This window comes from Diplodia seriata (assembly GCF_021436955.1).
Source record: "Diplodia seriata strain FDS-637 chromosome Unknown scaffold_4, whole genome shotgun sequence".
Classification (NCBI taxonomy): Eukaryota; Fungi; Ascomycota; class Dothideomycetes; order Botryosphaeriales; family Botryosphaeriaceae; genus Diplodia; species Diplodia seriata.
The window spans coordinates 1195239-1214161 of record NW_027117311.1 but is presented as its reverse complement, the minus strand read 5'-3'; the positions used below and the strand labels follow the sequence as shown (position 1 = coordinate 1214161).

The 18923-nt window shown below is 56.4% G+C and overlaps 6 protein-coding genes across 6 annotated transcripts; 3 read left to right on the top strand and 3 right to left on the bottom strand.

Moving 5' to 3' along the window:
- Positions 1-416: 416 nt before the first annotated feature.
- On the top strand, positions 417-1818 carry SLS55_004225 (uncharacterized protein; the record flags this gene model as incomplete). The annotated part of the gene is made up of 2 exons (XM_066775684.1): positions 417-596; positions 751-1818. The coding sequence occupies 2 exons, from the start codon at positions 417-419 to the stop codon at positions 1816-1818; spliced, it is 1248 nt and encodes a 415-aa protein (XP_066633565.1).
- Positions 1819-3709: 1891 nt separating this feature from the next.
- SLS55_004224 (uncharacterized protein) lies at positions 3710-7997 on the bottom strand (the record flags this gene model as incomplete). Its single annotated transcript, XM_066775683.1, has 6 exons — positions 3710-4190; positions 4269-5476; positions 5527-6680; positions 6730-7571; positions 7685-7882; positions 7933-7997. The coding sequence occupies 6 exons, from the start codon at positions 7995-7997 to the stop codon at positions 3710-3712; spliced, it is 3948 nt and encodes a 1315-aa protein (XP_066633564.1).
- Positions 7998-8817: 820 nt separating this feature from the next.
- Positions 8818-10556, top strand: SLS55_004223 (uncharacterized protein; the record flags this gene model as incomplete). The annotated part of the gene is made up of 5 exons (XM_066775682.1): positions 8818-8946; positions 9001-9053; positions 9112-9441; positions 9489-9809; positions 9857-10556. 5 exons carry the CDS (start codon positions 8818-8820, stop codon positions 10554-10556), a joined length of 1533 nt encoding a protein of 510 aa, XP_066633563.1.
- A 541-nt stretch (positions 10557-11097) lies between these two features.
- On the top strand, positions 11098-13632 carry SLS55_004222 (uncharacterized protein; the record flags this gene model as incomplete). Its single annotated transcript, XM_066775681.1, has 4 exons — positions 11098-11234; positions 11490-12153; positions 12207-12731; positions 12781-13632. 4 exons carry the CDS (start codon positions 11098-11100, stop codon positions 13630-13632), a joined length of 2178 nt encoding a protein of 725 aa, XP_066633562.1.
- A 127-nt stretch (positions 13633-13759) lies between these two features.
- Positions 13760-14929, bottom strand: SLS55_004221 (uncharacterized protein; the record flags this gene model as incomplete). The annotated part of the gene is made up of 1 exon (XM_066775680.1): positions 13760-14929. One exon carries the CDS (start codon positions 14927-14929, stop codon positions 13760-13762), a length of 1170 nt encoding a protein of 389 aa, XP_066633561.1.
- A 2362-nt stretch (positions 14930-17291) lies between these two features.
- Positions 17292-17844, bottom strand: SLS55_004220 (uncharacterized protein; the record flags this gene model as incomplete). The annotated part of the gene is made up of 2 exons (XM_066775679.1): positions 17292-17737; positions 17814-17844. 2 exons carry the CDS (start codon positions 17842-17844, stop codon positions 17292-17294), a joined length of 477 nt encoding a protein of 158 aa, XP_066633560.1.
- Positions 17845-18923: the final 1079 nt, after the last annotated feature.

Genomic DNA, 18923 nt, shown 5'->3' with positions numbered 1-18923 from the left:
AGCCCGCTTCCGGCCAATTGACTAGATTACGGTCTACGACAACGGCTCTAACCCCACGGCTATCACGGTCAGCTCGCGTGAGACGTCCTTCCGTGTGGATCCTTAGCTATCCGCGATCACGGGAGCGTAGCACGGCACAGTATCCGCACTCAGCGCCATCTCCCAAGGAAAAAAAATTATGGAGCCGGCATCGCGACCACTGGGGGCTGACCATAAAGGATTGGCTCCCCCCGCCTGCTCAGACCGTTGAAGACAGTGACATTGGCCTTTCCCCTCACCACCGCTCATTCGTTACCAAGCCCGCCCGTACGCTGAGCCGCCTGAGGACGCGTCGTCGCATCCTTCCTGTTCCTGTCAGACTTTTTTTCTGCTCCTACTGCCGAGACAAGCCGTCGGTAGCCGCCGATCCTTGCGTCATGGGTTCTCTACCGATTCCCGAGAGCCGCTTCGGTCACCTCGACGATGTGCCTATGGACGAGGCTTTCATGATCATGCGCGACTTTGCGCTCGACGAGCATCCCGGCAAGATCAGCTTGGGAGCCGGTGTTTACCGCGATGATGAGGCTAAGCCGTGGGTGCTGCCCAGCGTGAAAGAGGTATGTCTCCATCCCCCGTAAAATATGCAATTGAAGCCCATTGCTTTTCGCACTGCCCTTCGATTGGACCGCCCGAGTTGAAACAATCCCGTGTCTCTGTTATCCACGACAGTACGGGTTTCTTCATAGAGAATGCTGACCAGACCCTCACCAGGCCGAGAGGCGCATCATCGAGGACCCTACCGTCGACCATGAATACCAGCCCATGACCGGCTACGCGCCCTTCGTCGCCCACGCCCAGAACCTCACCTTTGGCCCGTTGACGCCGCACCTCGCGCCGCGCATCGCCTCCATCCAGACCATCTCGGGCACGGGAGCCAACCACATGGCGGCCCGCTTCCTGGCCGACTCGCTGCGCGCACAGCGCGTCTGGATCAGCGACCCCACCTGGGGCAACCACCACCTAATCTGGGATGTGTCGGCCCCGGGCGTCAAGCAATGTCTCTATCCCTACTACAATCCGGCCACATGCGCGCTGGACTTCGACGGCATGATGGCCACGCTCGAGCGCGACGCCCAAGCCGGCGACATCATCCTGCTGCACGCCTGCGCGCACAACCCCACCGGTATCGACCCCACGCCGGCGCAGTGGGAGAGCATCGCGGACCTCTGCGAGCGCAAGGGGCTCTTCCCCTTCTTCGACTCGGCCTACCAGGGCTTCGCGTCGGGCGACCTCGACGCCGACGCCGCGTCCATCCGCCTCTTCGCCGAACGCGGCCTCGAGCTGGCTGTGGCCCAGTCGTTTTCGAAGAACTTCGGCCTCTACGGCCAGCGCGCGGGCGCGCTGCACGTGCTGCTGGCCCGCGACGACGCGCTGCCGCGCACCCTCAGCCAGATGGTGCGCCTGGTGCGCGGCGAGTTCAGCACGACGCCCGTCCACGGCGCGCGCATCGTCGCGGCCATCCTCAACGACGCGGAGCTGCGCGCGCGCTGGCTGGTGGACCTGCGCGTCATGTCGGCGCGCATCAAGGAGATGCGCCGGCGGCTGCACGAAGAGCTCGTCCGCCGCGGCACGCCCGGCTCGTGGCGCCACATCGTCGACCAGATCGGCATGTTCTCGTACACGGGCCTGAACAAGCGGCAGGTGGTGCGGCTGCGCGACGACCATCACATGTACCTCATGAGCTCGGGCCGCGCGTCCATTGCCGGCCTGAACTCGAAGAACGTCGTCGCCGCGGCGGCGGCCATCGATGCGGTCGTCAGGGCGGAGAAGAGCGCTTAAGTAGCCGGTTCTTTCTTTGCCCTGCCGATTCCCTTTTTCTTATTTCTTCCGTTCCGTCGTTCTTTTGCTCCTGTTGAATTGAAGTATGATCACCAACTGCATTGGAAGGAGTTTGTTCCAGATCTCTTGTTTGGGAGAGAAGGGGGAAAAAAAAGTTTGTGGGTGGCATAGCGTCGTCCAAAAAAAGAGATACCCAGGTCATCACATGGTCCGCCGATTGGAAGGAAGGCTTTTTTGTTGGCTTTCGTTCGGAATGAGTCTGGTCGAAGATTCTATCTTTTTTCTATTCTTTTTATGGTTGGATATGTTTCTTTGGGCAAGATTCCACATGGTCTGCTGACGTCGTAACGATTCGAAGCTGTTTCTTATTGCGCGTCGGAATGGATTTGTCTGAGGCTTTCGAGTGGAGGTGTAAGATGGAGCATTTCATCCCAAGGTCTGCCGATGCGCGGCTGGTATCACTTCATGTATTTACTCTGTACTTGAGATGGTGAATATGAAGTCTATGAGAATCAGGGTCCATCAACCGTCATGAGTCATTAGTCGTTTGGGATGATCGTTTTGGTGTTGCGGATCAGTCAGTCCCTCCTTGCGGATGTGGCTGGTTGTGGCGGAAGACCCGAACACGGAAGATCGCCAAATAGAGGATATGTCGTAATCATGCGACAACGTTGATGCAAACGTCATTGATTAACAGCATTACACGCACAACGTACAGCTCAGTAAAATCATGTCCACCATCTGCTTCACATAAAGCCTGCGTGAATTGTGTGTTTACAATTCCAACATCAAACGAACCAAAGCCGCAAAAAGTACCCTTGTCCATTCAATCGAAATTGATCAGAAAAGAACACACACGCAAACTATGGGTTTCCTCTCCGACCTTTTCCTCCCGCGCGACGCGATCGCCGAATCGCCACCAGACGTTAATCGCGGCATCAAGTCGAGCGATGAATCCGGCAGCGGCGGCACTGCTCAGCAGCGCGGCCACGCAGGCGTCAAGGGCGGTGCCAGCACGTCGACACCCACGAGTAGGTCAGCGCAGGGAGAGAGCAGCAGCGAGGAGGCGGAGGCGAACAGACAGGATGAGAAGAAGGGCGGTGGCAGTGGTGGTGGTGGCTCGGCCAGTAGGGGAAGTGGAGGGGGTGGCAGCGGGATCGAGGCAAAGTTGAGAGGTATATCTGTTCCTTCCTTTTCTCTGCAAGTCTGCTATGTCTTCTCCCTTTTTATTTTCTCTTGGAAAAGAGCTGGATATACGATGCGCAAAATGCAAAGGTAGGACGAATGGCTGACCGAATTACTCTACAGGTTGCGTCTCGTCGAACGATGTCAACCCAGCAAAGAAGCAGTATAGCGATTGCGTGTCGAATGGAAAAGGCGATTGCACAGAGGAACGTACGTTTTGCCTGTTCATCAGAAGAACTCATGCCCTTTCGATCTACCTTGAATACTTACTGATTTCTTTTCCCCCGTTCGCAGTTGTGACTCTGGCCCAGCGCATCACCCAATGTGCTGCGCCTGACAAGTTTGGTGCTCGGAAATAAAAGTTGAACTCCATGGCATGCTAAAGACGTATACGAGTGTGCCCGCCAGGCGGACCCAGTCGCCGTATCGGTGTTGGTAGTTGAGGTTCGGTTTAGTCTAGTCAGGTTTGAGAAGATTAAAGATCCGCTCAAACGTAGTGTGAAAAGAACAGTTTTAGAGCATTAATTCAGCGCTACATCGTGGCTCTTCTCCAACAATGGCGACCGTACCGAACAGTACAATTCTGCGTCCTCGAAAGGAACTTTTCTGCGAAACGCGCTGTGGCTTTCAAAAACTCACAAAGTTCATTATCATCATTATAGGGTATCCGAGACCAATCCAACGAACCCCCCTCCTCCTCGTCTACTTAATTCTGCGTCCCCATAGCCTCCCTCGCGCTCACGCTCCCCTGCGCCCTGAACAAATGCGGATTGCGCACAAACTTCTCATGCATCCTAAACTCCCCGTCCACCTCGACCTCGTCCAGCTCCTCCGGATCCTTCCCGTACCCACCCCCACCGGGCGTCATGACAACGATGCGATCGCCCGTGCCCATCGGCGTCGTCGCCCTGCCGCCCAGGCTAATCGTACGCACCGAACCGTCGAAGGGGTCCTTTCGGATCCAAAGGTTGACGCCGCGCTCGCCCTCGCCGCCGCCGGCCATGCCGTACGGCGCGTTGACGCGGCGCTCCGACAGGATCGACACCTGCATCGGCCGCCGCAGCTCGATATCGCGCACGCAGCCGTCGCCGCCACGCTTGCGGCCCCGTCCACCACTGCCGTTTCGGATGCTGAACTCACGTAATAAGACGGGGTAGCGCTTCTCGAACGTTTCCGGGTCGGTCATGCTGGAGGGGGAAAACGGTCAGTTGTTGCTTTCTTCCTTTTACGCAGGGTGGAGGAGGAGAAGGAAGGACGTCACTTACCGAGTGTTCGTAATGTGCGTGTGCACGCCGCTCTGGCCCTCCCAGTCAGCTCCGGCACCGGAACCGCCGGCGATGGTCTCGTAGTAACCGAAGCCTTTTGTGACATTGCCGCGCTCGTCGCGGCCGCCGTAGCCGAAGGTGAGGTTGTTGCAGGTGCCCTGGCTGGCGGCGGCGGCGCGGAAGGCCTTGAAGATGAGGTCGACGACGCGCTGGCTCGTCTCGACGTTGGAGCCCACAGTTGCGGCTTTCAGCGACGGGCTCAGCAGCGTGTTGGGCGGGCAGTAGACCTCGATGGGCGTCAGGCAGCCCTGGTTCAGTGGGATGTCCGAGCTGATCATGCACCGCAGGCAGTAGATGATGCCGCTGTACATGATGGCTGGCGGCGTGTTGAGGTTGTTGAACGCTTCCGGGCCCGTGCCCGTGAAGTCGAATTTGGCGGAGCCGTCGGTGGGGTTGATGGTGATTTTGAGGGCTAGTGGCGTGCCGTCATCCATGTGGTCGACGGCGGAGAGCGGGTGCCCGCGGAATCGCTTGCTGAAGCCTTTGAGGAGCTCGCGCACAGATTCTTCGGCGTTCTTCTGGATTGCTTCCATGTAGAATTGGACGACCGGCCAGCTGTACTCCTTGACGAGCGAGCTGATGAGATGGATGCCGCGGTTGTTGGCTGCGATTGAGGCCTTCAGGTCGGCGATGTTATCACGAAGCGTGCGTGTGCCCGAGCAACCGGGGTAGCTGCCAGGCACATCGTAGAGGTGGTATACAAGACCGTCTTCATCAAAAACGCCCTCCTTGACCATCTTGAAGGACTCGATAGCCGCACCTTCCTGCCAAAGCTCGGTGGAATTTGGAGGCATTGAGCCGGCAGCGATACCTCCGATGTCTGCATGATGACCGCGGTTGGCAACGAAGAAGAGAATCTCTTGAGGGTTCTCTTCGTCATCAAACACAGGTGTGATCACGGTTAAGTCGGGGAGATGGGTTCCACCAGCGCAAGGGTGATTGGACAAAATGACGTCTCCAGGCTTCAACTCCCCCTTCTTGTACAGGTTTGCCTGGTAGCTGATGGCAGTACTCATCGAGCCGAGGTGACCGGGAATATGGGGAGCGTTAGCCACAAGGCCACCGGTGGCCGAGAAAACTGCGCAACTGTAGTCGAGTCTTTCTTTGATGTTGGTAGAAATCGAGGTTTTCTGGAGAGTTTGACCCATCTGATCCAGGTTAGTATTGAATTGCTGAAGAACAACCCGGGAGTACATACCTGCTCCGCAACACTCATGAAGCGGTGTCCAAACACACTGAGCTGGATGGGGTCAATCTCATCTGTTCCGACCTTGACCTTTTCCGTATCCAGCAATTCAATGACGAGATGCTCATCCAGGACAGTCGCCTCGCTCGCAGGGTCTAAAATGATGGTCTGCGTAGCATCAATGGCGACAGCCGGCCCTTTCACCTTACAGCCCTTTGGAAGATCTGCGATGTGGTAGACGTGCGAATCAACCCAGCCCTCCTTTTCGAAATAGATCTTACGGATACTCTTCGCCTTCGCTGGGTCGACATACGGTGCCTTCGTCAAACTGTCGAGCTGCGCGAACGGAGAAGACAGGTGCATGTCCATCGCACGACCAACGCTACGCACGCGAATATCGTCGACGAGGATATCACGGGGCTGAGTGAAGCCGAATTCGCGGTGGTGTCTGGCCACGAATGCATTGCCGAAGTCACCATCCTCGGGCTTGGAGATCATGAGAGCAGTATCGGCGCCCTTATAGCGCATGTTGAGGAAGAGCTCGTGTTCGATGCGGTGGGGAAGGAAGCCCTGTTTCTTCAGGGAATCCTCGGCCTGCGAGGATAGGGAATCGAAGCGAGCATTGAGACGTGAAGTTGCGTCACTCGAGTAGGCCACGGCTTCCGGTTCTTGCTTCTCGACCACGACATCGGCCAAAGCCATCCCGTAGGCGGAGAGGATGCTGGAGAGTTGATGGATCAAGACGCGCCTGATGCCAAGATCGCGAGCAATGGCAGTGGCATGCTGACCACCCGCACCGCCGAAACAAGCGAGGTTGTGGGATGAAGTCTCAAACCCTCGGCCTTCGCTGAGTGTGCGGATCGGCCTGGTCATGGTAGCGTTGGCAACTTGGATGAAGCCCATGGCGACTTGTTCAGGGGTGAGCCTGTCATCTCCATGTTTCTCCTCGTTTACGACGTCGGTAAGCTTGAGAAAATCTTTCTTGACTTTTTCGAGATCGAGAGGGCGGGGGAAATAGTCAGGAAGAATGCGTCCAAGGAAGCAGTTAGCATCGGTGATGGTCAAGGGACCACCGTTTCCGTAACAAGCGGGGCCGGGATGTGCCCCTGCGGATTGAGGTCCGACTCTGAACAACCCATTTTGCCAGAAGAGCATTGAGCCACCACCTGATGTGGTCAGTAACATAAGGTATAGATAGGATGGGATCATGCTTACCTGCTGCCACTGTGTTGATGTCCAATTGCGGACTCTGAATCGTGACCTCTGCAGTTGTCGACTCGAAAACATGCTCCAGCGAACCACCGTAACGAGAAACATCTGTGCTTGTACCGCCCATGTCGAATCCAAGCACTGGTGTACCCTCGATTGCATCATAGCATGTTCTCGCATATCCAACTACGCCGCCAGCAGGCCCGGAAAGAATAGCGCGAAGCCCCGTGAAGTCAGTGAAGGGAGTCAGACCCCCATCTGACTGGGATAGAAGTAGCTTGTTGGCATCGGCTCCTTGAAGTTCGCCTTTGAAGCCCTTCCGGAAGCTATCCAAGTACAAAGCAATGATAGGAGACAGATAAGCATCTGCCGTTGCGGATTGTGCTCTTGGAACGAGTTTGATCATTGGCTGAAGTTGGGAGGAGAGAGCAACTTTGAACCCCATCTCGCGGGCGATCTTTCCAATCTCAAGCTCATGCTCAGGGAAGGTAAAGGAGTGCATGAGCGCAACGGCAAGACTTCTGTAGCCGAGATCCCACAGGGACTGGAGGCTTTCCCTGACCTCTTCGTAATTCGGCTTCTTCAGTACTCTCAAGGGCTCGCCAGTAAGGCCGTGGACGAGATCAGGGTCTGCATCGACATCGATGGGCGAAGGCTCCGGATCCTCCGAAAACCCCTCAACTGTCACACGTTCATCCACCTCGATAACAGTCTCATACAGACGATCGAGTTTTTGGACCGACAAGTCGAACAGATGAGGCCGTGCTTGGTTGCCGATGATAAGGAGATCCCGGAATCCTTTGGTGATGACTAAAGCAACGCGTTCGCCCTTCCGCTCTAGCAAGGCACTGGTAAAGTTAGCGGTATTCGGCTAAGGCGGAAGGTGACGTGATTGTAGCGTCTCTTATCTAACTTGGACAAAGTGATAAGGAAAATTGAGGTTCCCCCGTACATGACTTACTTGGTGGCAACGGTTGTTCCCATACGAATTGATTCAACAGGAGCAAGATCCAAGGCTTCGCCCCGGGGTACCGGCTTTCCAGTAGCTATTTCCAGAATCTGCCGGATGCCTTCGGTCGGCGCGTCGGGGTATTCGTCGGGACACACGGACAGAAGCTTGAGGACCAGGTCATCCTTGCGACCCGGGATGCGAGCCCAGCTGTCGTCGTCAGTACATGCGTATAATGTAGGAAGGGGGTGAATACGGACAAGTCACAGAAGGTGCCGCCTCTGTCAATGGCTATCCGGACTCCCTCATGTGCGACTGAAGGCATGACGGAAAAGGTGACAATGGAATTGAGGGACAGAACTACATCAGGGAGATGGAGGGACAGGCGGGAGGATATATGGCGGCATGCGGAGCTACTATCACGGATCTATTGCCGGCAGAAGCCCCTCCCTTCCCCTCATTGCGTAGCTAAGAGTGTAGTGCCCGAAAAGGCGATTGGAGAGATACGCATGGTGGACGACGGCCACGGTACGCATTACGAACAACAATTCCGTTGCGAAAATGGCCAGATTTAGATGCAGGCAGTGGTGGACAGCCGGTTGGACGCGTCAGGTTCCGGAGTCACGTGGGCAGAGAGTCGGTCCCGTCGGCAGAATCCCGAGAAGCCGAAGGCTTAGAGTGCTCAAGGAGTCGTCTTCTGCAACCCACTGACCCCAGATTCTCACGGTTGAGATAGAGACCGTTTCTCTCGCTACCCCAGGATCTGGGATACGGGAGGTGACGGTATGTGTTCCTGCCTCTTGTCCGTGCGGGAGCTCGGGACGCCGTCCGGGGCCAGACCAGGCGAGAAAGGGCCGACTTGCTGGCCTCTGGGCTGCGCATTGTTACACTCTCGTGCCGTTCAAGCACTGTCTCTGCGTATCGCTCGCCACAGATAGGTACGCTCTGTCCACTCTGCTTCCGCTCTTATCATGGCTCCAGCCTAGCCGTCTCCTTTTGCTCGCCCTATCAGTTTCCGCTTTATCGCCGACGCATCAGTCCACGCTCGCTTCTTCCTGATATACTCTGGACGCGTTGTTCGTATTTGCTCTTGTTCTCTGTGAACCGCCCTCTCCGCAAGCACTCGAGCTGACCAGAACCCAACAATGCCTGCCAAAAAGAATGAACTGCAAGATCTGAACTCCATGGGTGCCGAAGACCACGAGCTCAGCCATGGCGAGAGCTCCACCCTGCTTGACCCGGTCAAGGAGGCCAAGATGATGAGAAAGTTCGACGTAAGCCACCGATTGAGAAACTCAACATTGGACTTGTGCTGACCCGGGGCACAGATATTTGCAGTTGGCATGTTGGGTATTCTGTATCTGCTCGCGAATCTCGACAGGTACGCCACAGTGCTGATCAATACTTCGTTCTAGGGCCATCCTCTTATGGCTGTGTAGGTCGAACATAGGTAATGCTCAAGTCGCTGGAATGCCCGATGAACTTGGCCTCGTAGGGAATCAGTACGGCACTGCCGTCACGCTCCTTTACGCCACATATGTTCCTTTCGAGCTCCCTGTCGCCGTTTTGCTCAAAATCATCGGCCCAAAGTATCTGCTCACCTCTTGCTCCGCCGCCTGGGGATTGGTGTGTCTTGCTACCGGGTTCATTCAAAACTGGCAGGGACTTTACACTTGCCGCCTGTTGATTGGTTTCTTCGAGGCCGGCCTTATTCCCTGCATCAACGTTTATCTCGGCATGGTGTACAAGAAGAGCGAGCGCGGCAAGAGGTATGTGGATCCCCGCCCCACAAGCCGCACCACGCTGACGACCCCAGATCCTCTGTTATCTTCGCCTTCAGTGCATTTGCCTCCGCTTTTGGTGGGATCCTTGCCTATGCCCTTACTCAGATCAAGACGAGCTCCTACTTCACCTCATGGAGGGCTTTGTTCATCTTCGAGGGCGGTCTTACACTGGTCTGCGTCCCTTTCTTCTGGTTTGCGTTCCCCCACGAACCGCGCAAGGCGTGGTTCCTGACCGATGAAGAGAGGGAGATGATGAGACTCCGATACGAACTCGATCCACACTGGGGAATTGACGAGAAGTTCACCTGGTCTGCGGTAGTCAACGCCTTGGTCGACCCAAAATGGCATGCCTTGTAAGTTGGCAATTCTGGCTTGGCGATGCTTGGCTGACGCGGCATAGTTGGGTCTTCCAGTTCTGCGTGGACGTGTCGCTGTACGGATTCACGACCTTCTTGCCCAAGATCATCAACGGGCTGGGATACAGCTCGGTGTACGCGAACCTGATGACGGTGCCCATCTACATCTGGGGATTGTGCACGTTCCTGTTCACGGCGTACATGTCGGACAGGCAGCGACAACGGGGCTACTGGATCGCGGGGCCGCTGGTATTCCTGGTGATCGGATACGCAATGCTCATCTCGGTGGACAGCGTCGGGGTGCGCTATTTTGCCTGTTTCGGTAAGTCGACCAACCGTGTGCAAGCCCTAGTGCGGCGCGCTGACAAAGAGCAACGTGCAGTCGCCGTCATGGGCATCTACCCCACGACAGGGCTCAGCATGATGTGGCTGCAGGACAACGCGGCGCAACACTTCAAGCGGGCGACGATGGTGGGCGGGGCGCTGACGCTGGGCAACACGGCGGGTGTTGCCGTCGGGCAAATCTTTACGACGGCATCGTCGCCGCGCTACATCAAAGGCCTGTCGATCGCGCTTGGACTTGCAGTGGTCGCGCTGTGCATGGTGGGCGGGCTGATGGTGGGCATGGCGCGGGCGAACCGGCGGCGGGCGGAGCGGCTGCGCAAGGCGGAAGAGTCGGGCGTGCCGCTGCAGGCGCAGCCGGAGAAGGGCGACATGGACGTCTATTTCGTGTACAGCTTGTAGAGAAGAAGAGGTCAGGCGAGTCGAGAACAGGCAGTGCCCAAAAGAAGCAATCTCATGCGCGGCGAGCGGGCCAGGTGTGGGCTGGCGAGAAGGACCCTGGCCGCGTAGCCAATGGCGTGGCCCGGGAATCAGCGAGTTCGGCGGGTGGTTTGCCGATTACCAGCCTCGCGCGCGCGACCTGTTGACTCGCCGCGGGGGCGATCCCGGCCCCAACTGCAACCGTTACTTCAACCGGCACCGAAGCCCGCGCCTGGCGCCAGCTCGTTTCGCGGTGCTCCGCATCGTGCCTTACGCTAGCCACTTAGTGATGCTCGCTGGCCGTCCCTGGAGCTCCCCGCGCCCAGCCCGCTCATCGCCGACTCCGCCGTATCAATTTCGGGCGCGAGCATGGCGCAACCAAGCAACCGGGCTATCGCTGCCCTATCAGCTGCCTCGCGTCTAGTCGTGCGGACGTGTGGAGGAGGCGGCGCTGCCGCATGTCAAAAATCCCAGAGCCCGCCCTTCCACCGCGCCGCGCTGTGACTCCTCATCTTCGCTCGTCATGGACCAGCAGGAGAACCTCCTCGCCAGCAGCAGCGGCAAGAAGCGCTCCGAGGCCAAGATGGTCTCCACCAGCAGCCCCGACGACCACACCACCCACGAGCCACCCACCAAGAAGCTGCGGAGAAGCTATGTCGCGTGGGTACCCACCGCAAAACCTCAATTCCCCACGACGCGCTGACTGACGGGCCCGCGCAGCTGTCACCGGTGCCACTCTCACAAGATCAAGTGTTCTGGCGAGACGCCCTGCCGCAGCTGCAGGAAGTCGAACAATTCGAGCCAATGCGTCTACCCGGTCCGAGATCGGAAGGTCGTCATTTCTGAGAGGTGCGTCTTCCGCTGCCGCTCCCCGCTCCCGTCCCCAACCCCAGATGACCGTGCTGACTTGCCCAGCTATCTCAAGAAGCTCGAGGCCGAGAACGCCGCTCTCAAGCGCAGCTCGCCGACCCCGCCCTCCAATGACGAGTCCAGGCAAGACACCGCCGCTGACGACAGCGACGTCGACCTGGCCAATGTTGACGTAGCCAACCCCCTCCTCGAGGAGCATGTCCAGCAACAGCGCCCCGCTCCGTTCGATCGCGCCGCCGGCAAGCCCTTGTATATCGGTGGCGCCGCCTGCACCGCCTTTGGCACCCGTCTGCGCTTCTATATCAAGGGAAATGACATGGTGCCTCAGCCGCGCCGCATGGTGTGCTACAAGCACCGCGGGCTGCTGCGCATTGCCAATACCGAGTTCCAACTGCCGAACAAGACGTATGCCCGCATGTTGGTGCAGGTCGTCCTGCGCTTCATAGGGAGCGACTACCACCTCATCCAAAGGAAGAGCTTTTTGAGGCGTATGGACGAAATGTACACTGCGCAGACGCACGATGATCCCGTGTTTCTCTGCAGACTGTTTGTGGTTTTCGCGTTGGGTGAGCTTTATTCCAAGAAGACGGCCGTGGCTGGCAACAGGAGAACGGTACCTGGAACGGCGTTTTTCCTGCAAGCCATGTCTCTCTTCCAAGACCTGCACGAAGAGGCGGATGTGGACTACATTGAAACTCTGTTGATCATGGTGGGTTGACAAACGACACACAACGAGGCAACAGGTAGCTAACGGTATTTCAGTCCTTCTATTCGCACGCCTTGAACCGCAAGAACACGGCATATACCTACGCCGGTCTCGCCCTCCGGCTTAGTCTTACCCTCGGCCTTCATCGCAACCTCACTTATGACAAGAGCATCAGTGCTGTTGAAATTGAAAATCGTCGGCGAGTGTGGTGGACTGTGTACACCTTTGACCGGATGTGCAGCTCCAAGCTGGGCCATCCAGTTATGATTCGTGACGAGGACATTGATACACCTTTGCCGTCTACAGACGGGCTTTCTCCGGCGGAACGGGAAGAATTTCTAGACGCCGAGCAATTGATCGCCACCGTGAAGCTTTCACGGATAACCGGAAACATTCTCAACCTCATCTACAGCATACCAGGCGCCCAGCAAGAGATCAACTTTGTCCGCAACGTTCACAAGATTTTGAACAGCCTCAAGGAGTGGGATGCAACGCTACCTGCCAGCTTGAGGCTTGACCCCACAGTCTCTCCTCCTTACAAAACTCGGTCTATTGCTTCGTTGCGTCTTCACTTCAATCAGGTATGGGACGAACATATCCTCCACATGATGCAAAACTAACACTGCGTAGTGCATTATCCTCACAACCCGCCCAATTCTGCTCTACGTCTTCAAGTACCACGTTCGCCCTGCTGGCGCCGCTGCTTCTCCAAACACAACGCGGCCTCTTTCCCCAATGACTGCCGCTCTCAGTGAAGCATGCATCCACGCAGCTCGCAGCAGCAACAAGCTCCTCGCCCAACTCTGGATCGATGGCGCAATTGCCACATTTGGATACTTTGACGCCCACTACATCTTCAGCAGCTCCATTGTTCTGCTAATGTCTAATATCCTCAACCCATCCGAGTTTGACAAGGACTCCATTGATCTGGCCTGGAGCCTTCTGCAGTCCATGGCTGATGACGGGAACCTTCCTGCAAGTGAATACTGCGAACGTCTTGCATTGCTGCAGAAAGATTTGGATGACATGTGTGGCAACGGAGGTGATGCACCACATGAGTTCCACGGGGTTACACCTCAAGAGCATCGTCCTTCGTTCGATTCTGGTCTCAAAATCGAGTCACACGTGTCCCCTGAGCTTCTTCACAAGACCTCGCCAGCCTCTTCTCATGCCAATCTGCAACAACACACGCCTCCGACGTTGGATGTGAATCTGGCAAATGGCGAGCGGAACCATGTCCCAGCCTCTGTCAATCAGTTCATCAAGAGCTTACAGGCCACCAACGGAGGTGCGCTTTCTCCAGGTCCGGCGGGCAGTGATGCGGGTACAGCTCCCCTGGATGATCCATACATTCAAGATTTCTTGACCCAGCCGGACCATCAATGGAGTCCGGGAACGCTGGGGATGACTGGAGAGAATTCCGTACCGTGGGCTTTTGCTTGGGAATCTGGTGAATTACAAGCAGGATTCAACGGACTTTGAGACGATAAAAGAATGAGGAAAAGATGAGCGATGAGGAACATGAAACTGTTGATACCCAAAATATGAGATCATTTACCTTAATAATGGTCACCTACGTCTTGATTGCCTGCCCTGGAAATTTAGCACTTCAAAAATTCACAACCGGAACTTTGGACCTATCGCCGTAGAACCAAGTCTCCAGGTTTTCGAAAGTCACCCGGTCGAACTCTCGCCACGTCGTATTGGAGCAAACCCCAATGTGCGGTAACAGCGTCGTCATCCAGTTGTCCCTCAGTTTCGGGTTGACGCCTGGCTCATGGGCATGCACGTCCAAGCCCACGCCTAGCACCCTGCCATCCTCCATGGCCTCAATCAACGCATCATCGTCAATTAAGCCTCCCCGCGCGATGTTCACCACCCGCAACCCGCTCTTCTTGACCAGCCGCAGGGTCTCCTTCCCCAGCATCCCCTTCGTCTCCTCGGTCAGAGGACACGCCAGACACAAGCAATCCGCCTCCCGGAGGAGGCTCTCCAGCGTGTCATGGTACACCGCTTCGCACCCCAGCACGGCCAACTTCTCCTCGGCCGCCGCGTTACGTCGCCGGCCGTGATACGCCACGCGCATGCCCAGCGCAGCCGCGCACTTGATGGCGATGCGCGTGCCGATGTCACCCATGCCGACGACGCCCAGCACCTTGCCGCACGGATCCTCGGCTTTGGCGCCGAGTTGCCTGGAGTCGTACCAGGAGAGCTCGTCGTCCTTTCTCTTCCTCCCTTCGTCACCACCAGCACCGCCGCCGCCACCACCACCACTCGACGTCCCCCGCGCACACCGCTCCGCGAAGCTGAAGTACCGAAACGTGTTCAGCACGAGATGCAACCCCGTGTTCGCCACGGCCTCGGCGCACGTGTCGGGCGTGTTGGCGTAGGCGATGCCGCGGGCCGCCAGCGCGCGCACGTCGGCGGCGTCGTGGCCGTGGCCGGAGCAGGTGACGAACTCGACCGACGCGGGCAGGTGCGGGACGACGTCGGTGGCGAAGAAGCGCATGTCGGCGTGGGGGCCGGCCTTGAGCCAGCCGGTGCGGAGGATGGCGGCGATGTTGTCTTTTTCTTCGTTGGCGAGGTGGGAGAGGAAGGCGGGGATGGTGGTGACGGTGGGGGGCAGGGTGCGGATGGTGAAGAGGTGGTGCAGGCGCGACCAGGTTGCGTCCGGGAGGATGGGCTCGGCGGGCGTGCGGGTGTGGGAGTGGATGAGGAGGATGGTGGGTTTGGGGTTGAGGGGTGTGGGCCAGTTGGGGTCCGAGTCTGGGGAGGCCATGATGGAGGAGGATGCGTCGAGAATTCGTTTCTCTCTGGACGGGAAGGGGAGTTTGGTACACGGTGCTGGGTTGATGGAAGGAAATCCAGATGGAGTAGGCGTTCCAGATGAAGACTGAAAGGGATTATGTTGTCATCTCCGGTGGGGCTTTTGGGTATCACTAAGAAAAGATCAAGAAGAACAAAAGGACTTTCGAAAACGCCGGTGGTTGCTGGGCCTTTTTGTCCGCAGCTTGATAGATGGTCACCTCGGAAAGCCAGCGCTCCTCCCGGCGCGCGCATGATCGGTTGGATCAGATTCGAAGCGAGCGGGCTTGCAAGCCGAGGGAGGACGATTATCTAATCGGTCGGAGGCGGCTCCTACCTCTGATACGTGCTCGTCGACCGTCCCGGAACTCCAAAAAGTCTATACAGACTCCAACTCGCCCTCCCGATGGTGTTTCGCGCACAGGAGCACCCGCGAGCCCCGGTCGTCTAATTCGGACTTCGCCGCCCGCTTAACGCCCCCCGGCCGGCGGCTACTACTGGCCGCCGACGACGAGAGTGCGTGAGACGGAAACAGGGCAAGTGACGACGATACCCCCGCACGGCCTCAACCCTCGCCGATGTCGGCGGGCGGGAGCTCCACCGTGCATCATGCAACGCATCGCATTGCAAGGGGTGGTCCCTGCCTGCGTTTGATAAGATGGCTTGTCCGCATTCTCTTATCGTTCACGTAAAAATCACGGGGGTCCCCCGCTTCGCGCAATTGATTGACGATGACGATGTCTGGTGGCTTGATAGCAGTTTAAAGCGGGCAGATGTTTCCCACAGACCTATCGCCGTGCACCTTCTTGACGTAAGGCCCATGTGTCCTGTCTCACTCATGGGTCGGAGATTAATTTGTCTTTGTGTGTTTTTTGTCTCTCCGCGCTGGTTGCAGGCAGTTTGTGAGAGGAGCGTGCTGTTAGTCACACTTCTCATTCGCCAACGCTGGCTTCTCAACGGCCGATTGTCTTACTTTCTGCGCGGATCAAGGAAAGTCGATCCTTACGTCTCTTAATGTATAAAGATTCCTGCTCACCGCACCTCTGCGCGGAAGGATTGAAAAGGTGCTTATGTTGGCCTCCATCGCCCATCTTTATACCAACGTCTTCGCAACCAGCTTCCTCATACTCTTGTAGCTGCAGCCAGAAATCTTAACTGCTCCGCTGTACTTTTCTACACGCTCATCTCAACCATGATCGCCCTCAACCCCTCCATTCAGTCCTCCCTCGTCGACTTCGCCAGCCCGCTCTCCTCCGTTCAGTCCTTGGTGGTGAAATCGGCACTGGTCCTGTCCCTGCACATCCTCCTTTTCATCATGCTCGTGCCGCAGCAGGAGCAAAAGAGGAACCGGAGGTCGCACTGGGCCGAGAGGAACCCGCAGACCTTTTCTCGGCCAGCTATCGTTCCCTTCAAACCCGCTGCTGCTGGTGCCGCCGGCAAGCATGAGAGGAAGGACAGCTTGTTCTCGTGATGCAGTTGCGAGAACCCGTTTAGATCATTTGGATGCTCATCTGGGGGGTGTCGGGTAGGGGAAGAGTGTCCGGCCGCCAATGAATTCCCCCAAGATACTATACACTCGTTTTCTGGAGAACGGTGCTGTCCACCAGGCTTCCAATCGAACAACACGCGCGGAGTCCATCGGAAGGAGATGGGAAGGAGGGAAACCCCATACTCCAAACACGACATGATGTTACAAACGGTCCTTACGAATCATACCCTGCAAGGAATCAACACGAGGGGCTGACGGGACTGTTCCCAATCGGCGGTTTTCAGGGACTATTATCGACAAGGAATCACGATTGTCCCATCCTCAGGGCGCATTACACTGGTGTCTGATGGCTCCTCGTCGTGCACACGGTTCATGGCGAGGCTGCAGTAACATGAAGCTGGTCTCGGAGGGTTTACTTGCCGCAATATTCAGCCATTTCGCCTTGGGAGAATGAGCTTGCGGGACATGTATTATATTATCACAAGCAGATACAATCTGATCGTTCACATCCAACCTCGCTTCTAATGACTGTACTCAAACTTTCTTCAGCAGTGCATCTCCATGCAACAGCCGACGCACTGCTACCTACTAAAACCAAGCATTCGTGTCTGTTTATGTCCTTCGCGTACCCATTAAAAAGCAGTCGAATTGTTACGTTTGTGTCCGGTCCTTCTCTTCACATGACCATGCAAACGTAGTTCAATCTTTTTGATTTCGTCACAGAGAGTCGGATTGCTTGCTAGCGAGAGGAGGATGTACGGCGTTTGAAAAATAGAGAACCATCAGCGCTATGAATGATTCGCCTGCTCACTCAGTCTTGGCGGGATTCAGGGAAACGCCTGTAGCGTCAACCAATACGACAGGTCAGGCTTGAGGTTCCACTGATACCCTTTATGAAAGGTTTCCGAGCTTGTGTCGAGGAGAGGGGGCGCTTTCCAGCGCCACGTCTCGGGCTTGAAGGAGATCTTAGCCTTCGCTTCCGCCAGCAAAGCCTTGTATTTGAGACGGTTCTCTTCGGAGGCTCCGACAGCAACAGGTGCTTCTGGGCGAAAATTTCAAACTCGTCTTCAACTTCTGCCCATTGTTCCATGGCATTGCGAGCTTCCACAACCGGCTCCTGGAACTCAGCCGTGGGGTTCAACCATATTGTATACTTCTGAAGCCCAGCGATGGCTTTGCAATGGGCACTGTGATCGTCGGACTTGGGTTTGTCGGTGGTGAAGTGGTCGTGCGGCATCTGAGGGGTGAATGTGGGCTCGTCGCCAAAGATGACGATGCCGCGTGGCTTGAGAACTGTGTCGGTGTCAGAGCACACGGGTATATTAGCCAGACATGCCAGAATAAACTCTAATTGGGTTTACTACAATACCCTTTTTGCCCTCGGAGGCCTGCACGCGCATGGTGCAGTGGGTAAAGGTTCCAACCTTTACAGTCGGAGATGTCGGCGGCATCGATGGTGGTGGTGAGGTACTTTTCGTTGTCTCGTCGTCGCCGTCATCATCTTCGAGGCGGGCGCGCTTGCGTGGGTAGTTTCTGGAAGCATCGGCCATCTTGAAGTGATACACTTGCGTCTATAGAGCGTTGATGTTTGAGGGTTTTTTGTCTGGGACGTGGTGAGAAAGGGCATCGTCGCTGTTGCGCTCACTTCCCCGTCGCGCCTGCCATTGTTGTTCTGTTGGGTGCTGCTGCATGGTCGAGACTGGTTCCTTCCCTTCCGAGTACCTTACGCATGTCCTCTCTCGATGCGCGCCTTCGCTCAGTTTATGTGACCGCTACTTCGACTGTTGCCCAGACCCTGACCCGCAAAAACAGCAGTCAGAAGCTGGGTCTTCCCAAGCCATCTCATTGAGAGACTTCTGTGAGCCACGGTGAACAGTCTTCTCCTCGATCAGACTTGCATTGTCAGCCCTGAGGGCCTTTCCCTCTGACACTGACTGTGTGATCTCTTCCTTCAGCCGGGTGATATCTTCCTTTGATTGATGGTTCTCCGCGCCGACCTTCAGCCATCGCTCCTCGAGTCTGCGGAGCAGCTTCTTGTCCATCTTGTCCATCTTTTCAAAGAAGTTGTCGTTCATTTCATAGACGTTATCGATCTTTTCCCACTCGACCTCGAGGTTTTCGTCAAGTTCTCGCAATTCCTTGAACTCCCTTTTCTATATCTCTGCTGTTTCGTCCATGACTGTCAACTTACGGATTACTAGCCTTATAGACCATCAATGGGGCCCCTCGCAAAACGAAGTTTAATTAGATCGCGAGTTTCTCCGGGATCGGCCATTGCGGCACCGCACCCTTGATGACTTGCCAGTAAAGCGATTTCGCTATCTTCCGGAGTTGCGTATTAACCACGAAGCACTTCTGAGAAAAATTTGGGATGATGAGATCAAGACCGGACACAACCTTCAACCCGCATTCTGGGAGACTTTTCAATTATCTCCAGTCGACCAAGTCCGTCACAAGGGGATACCTTCAAGGGAATGAG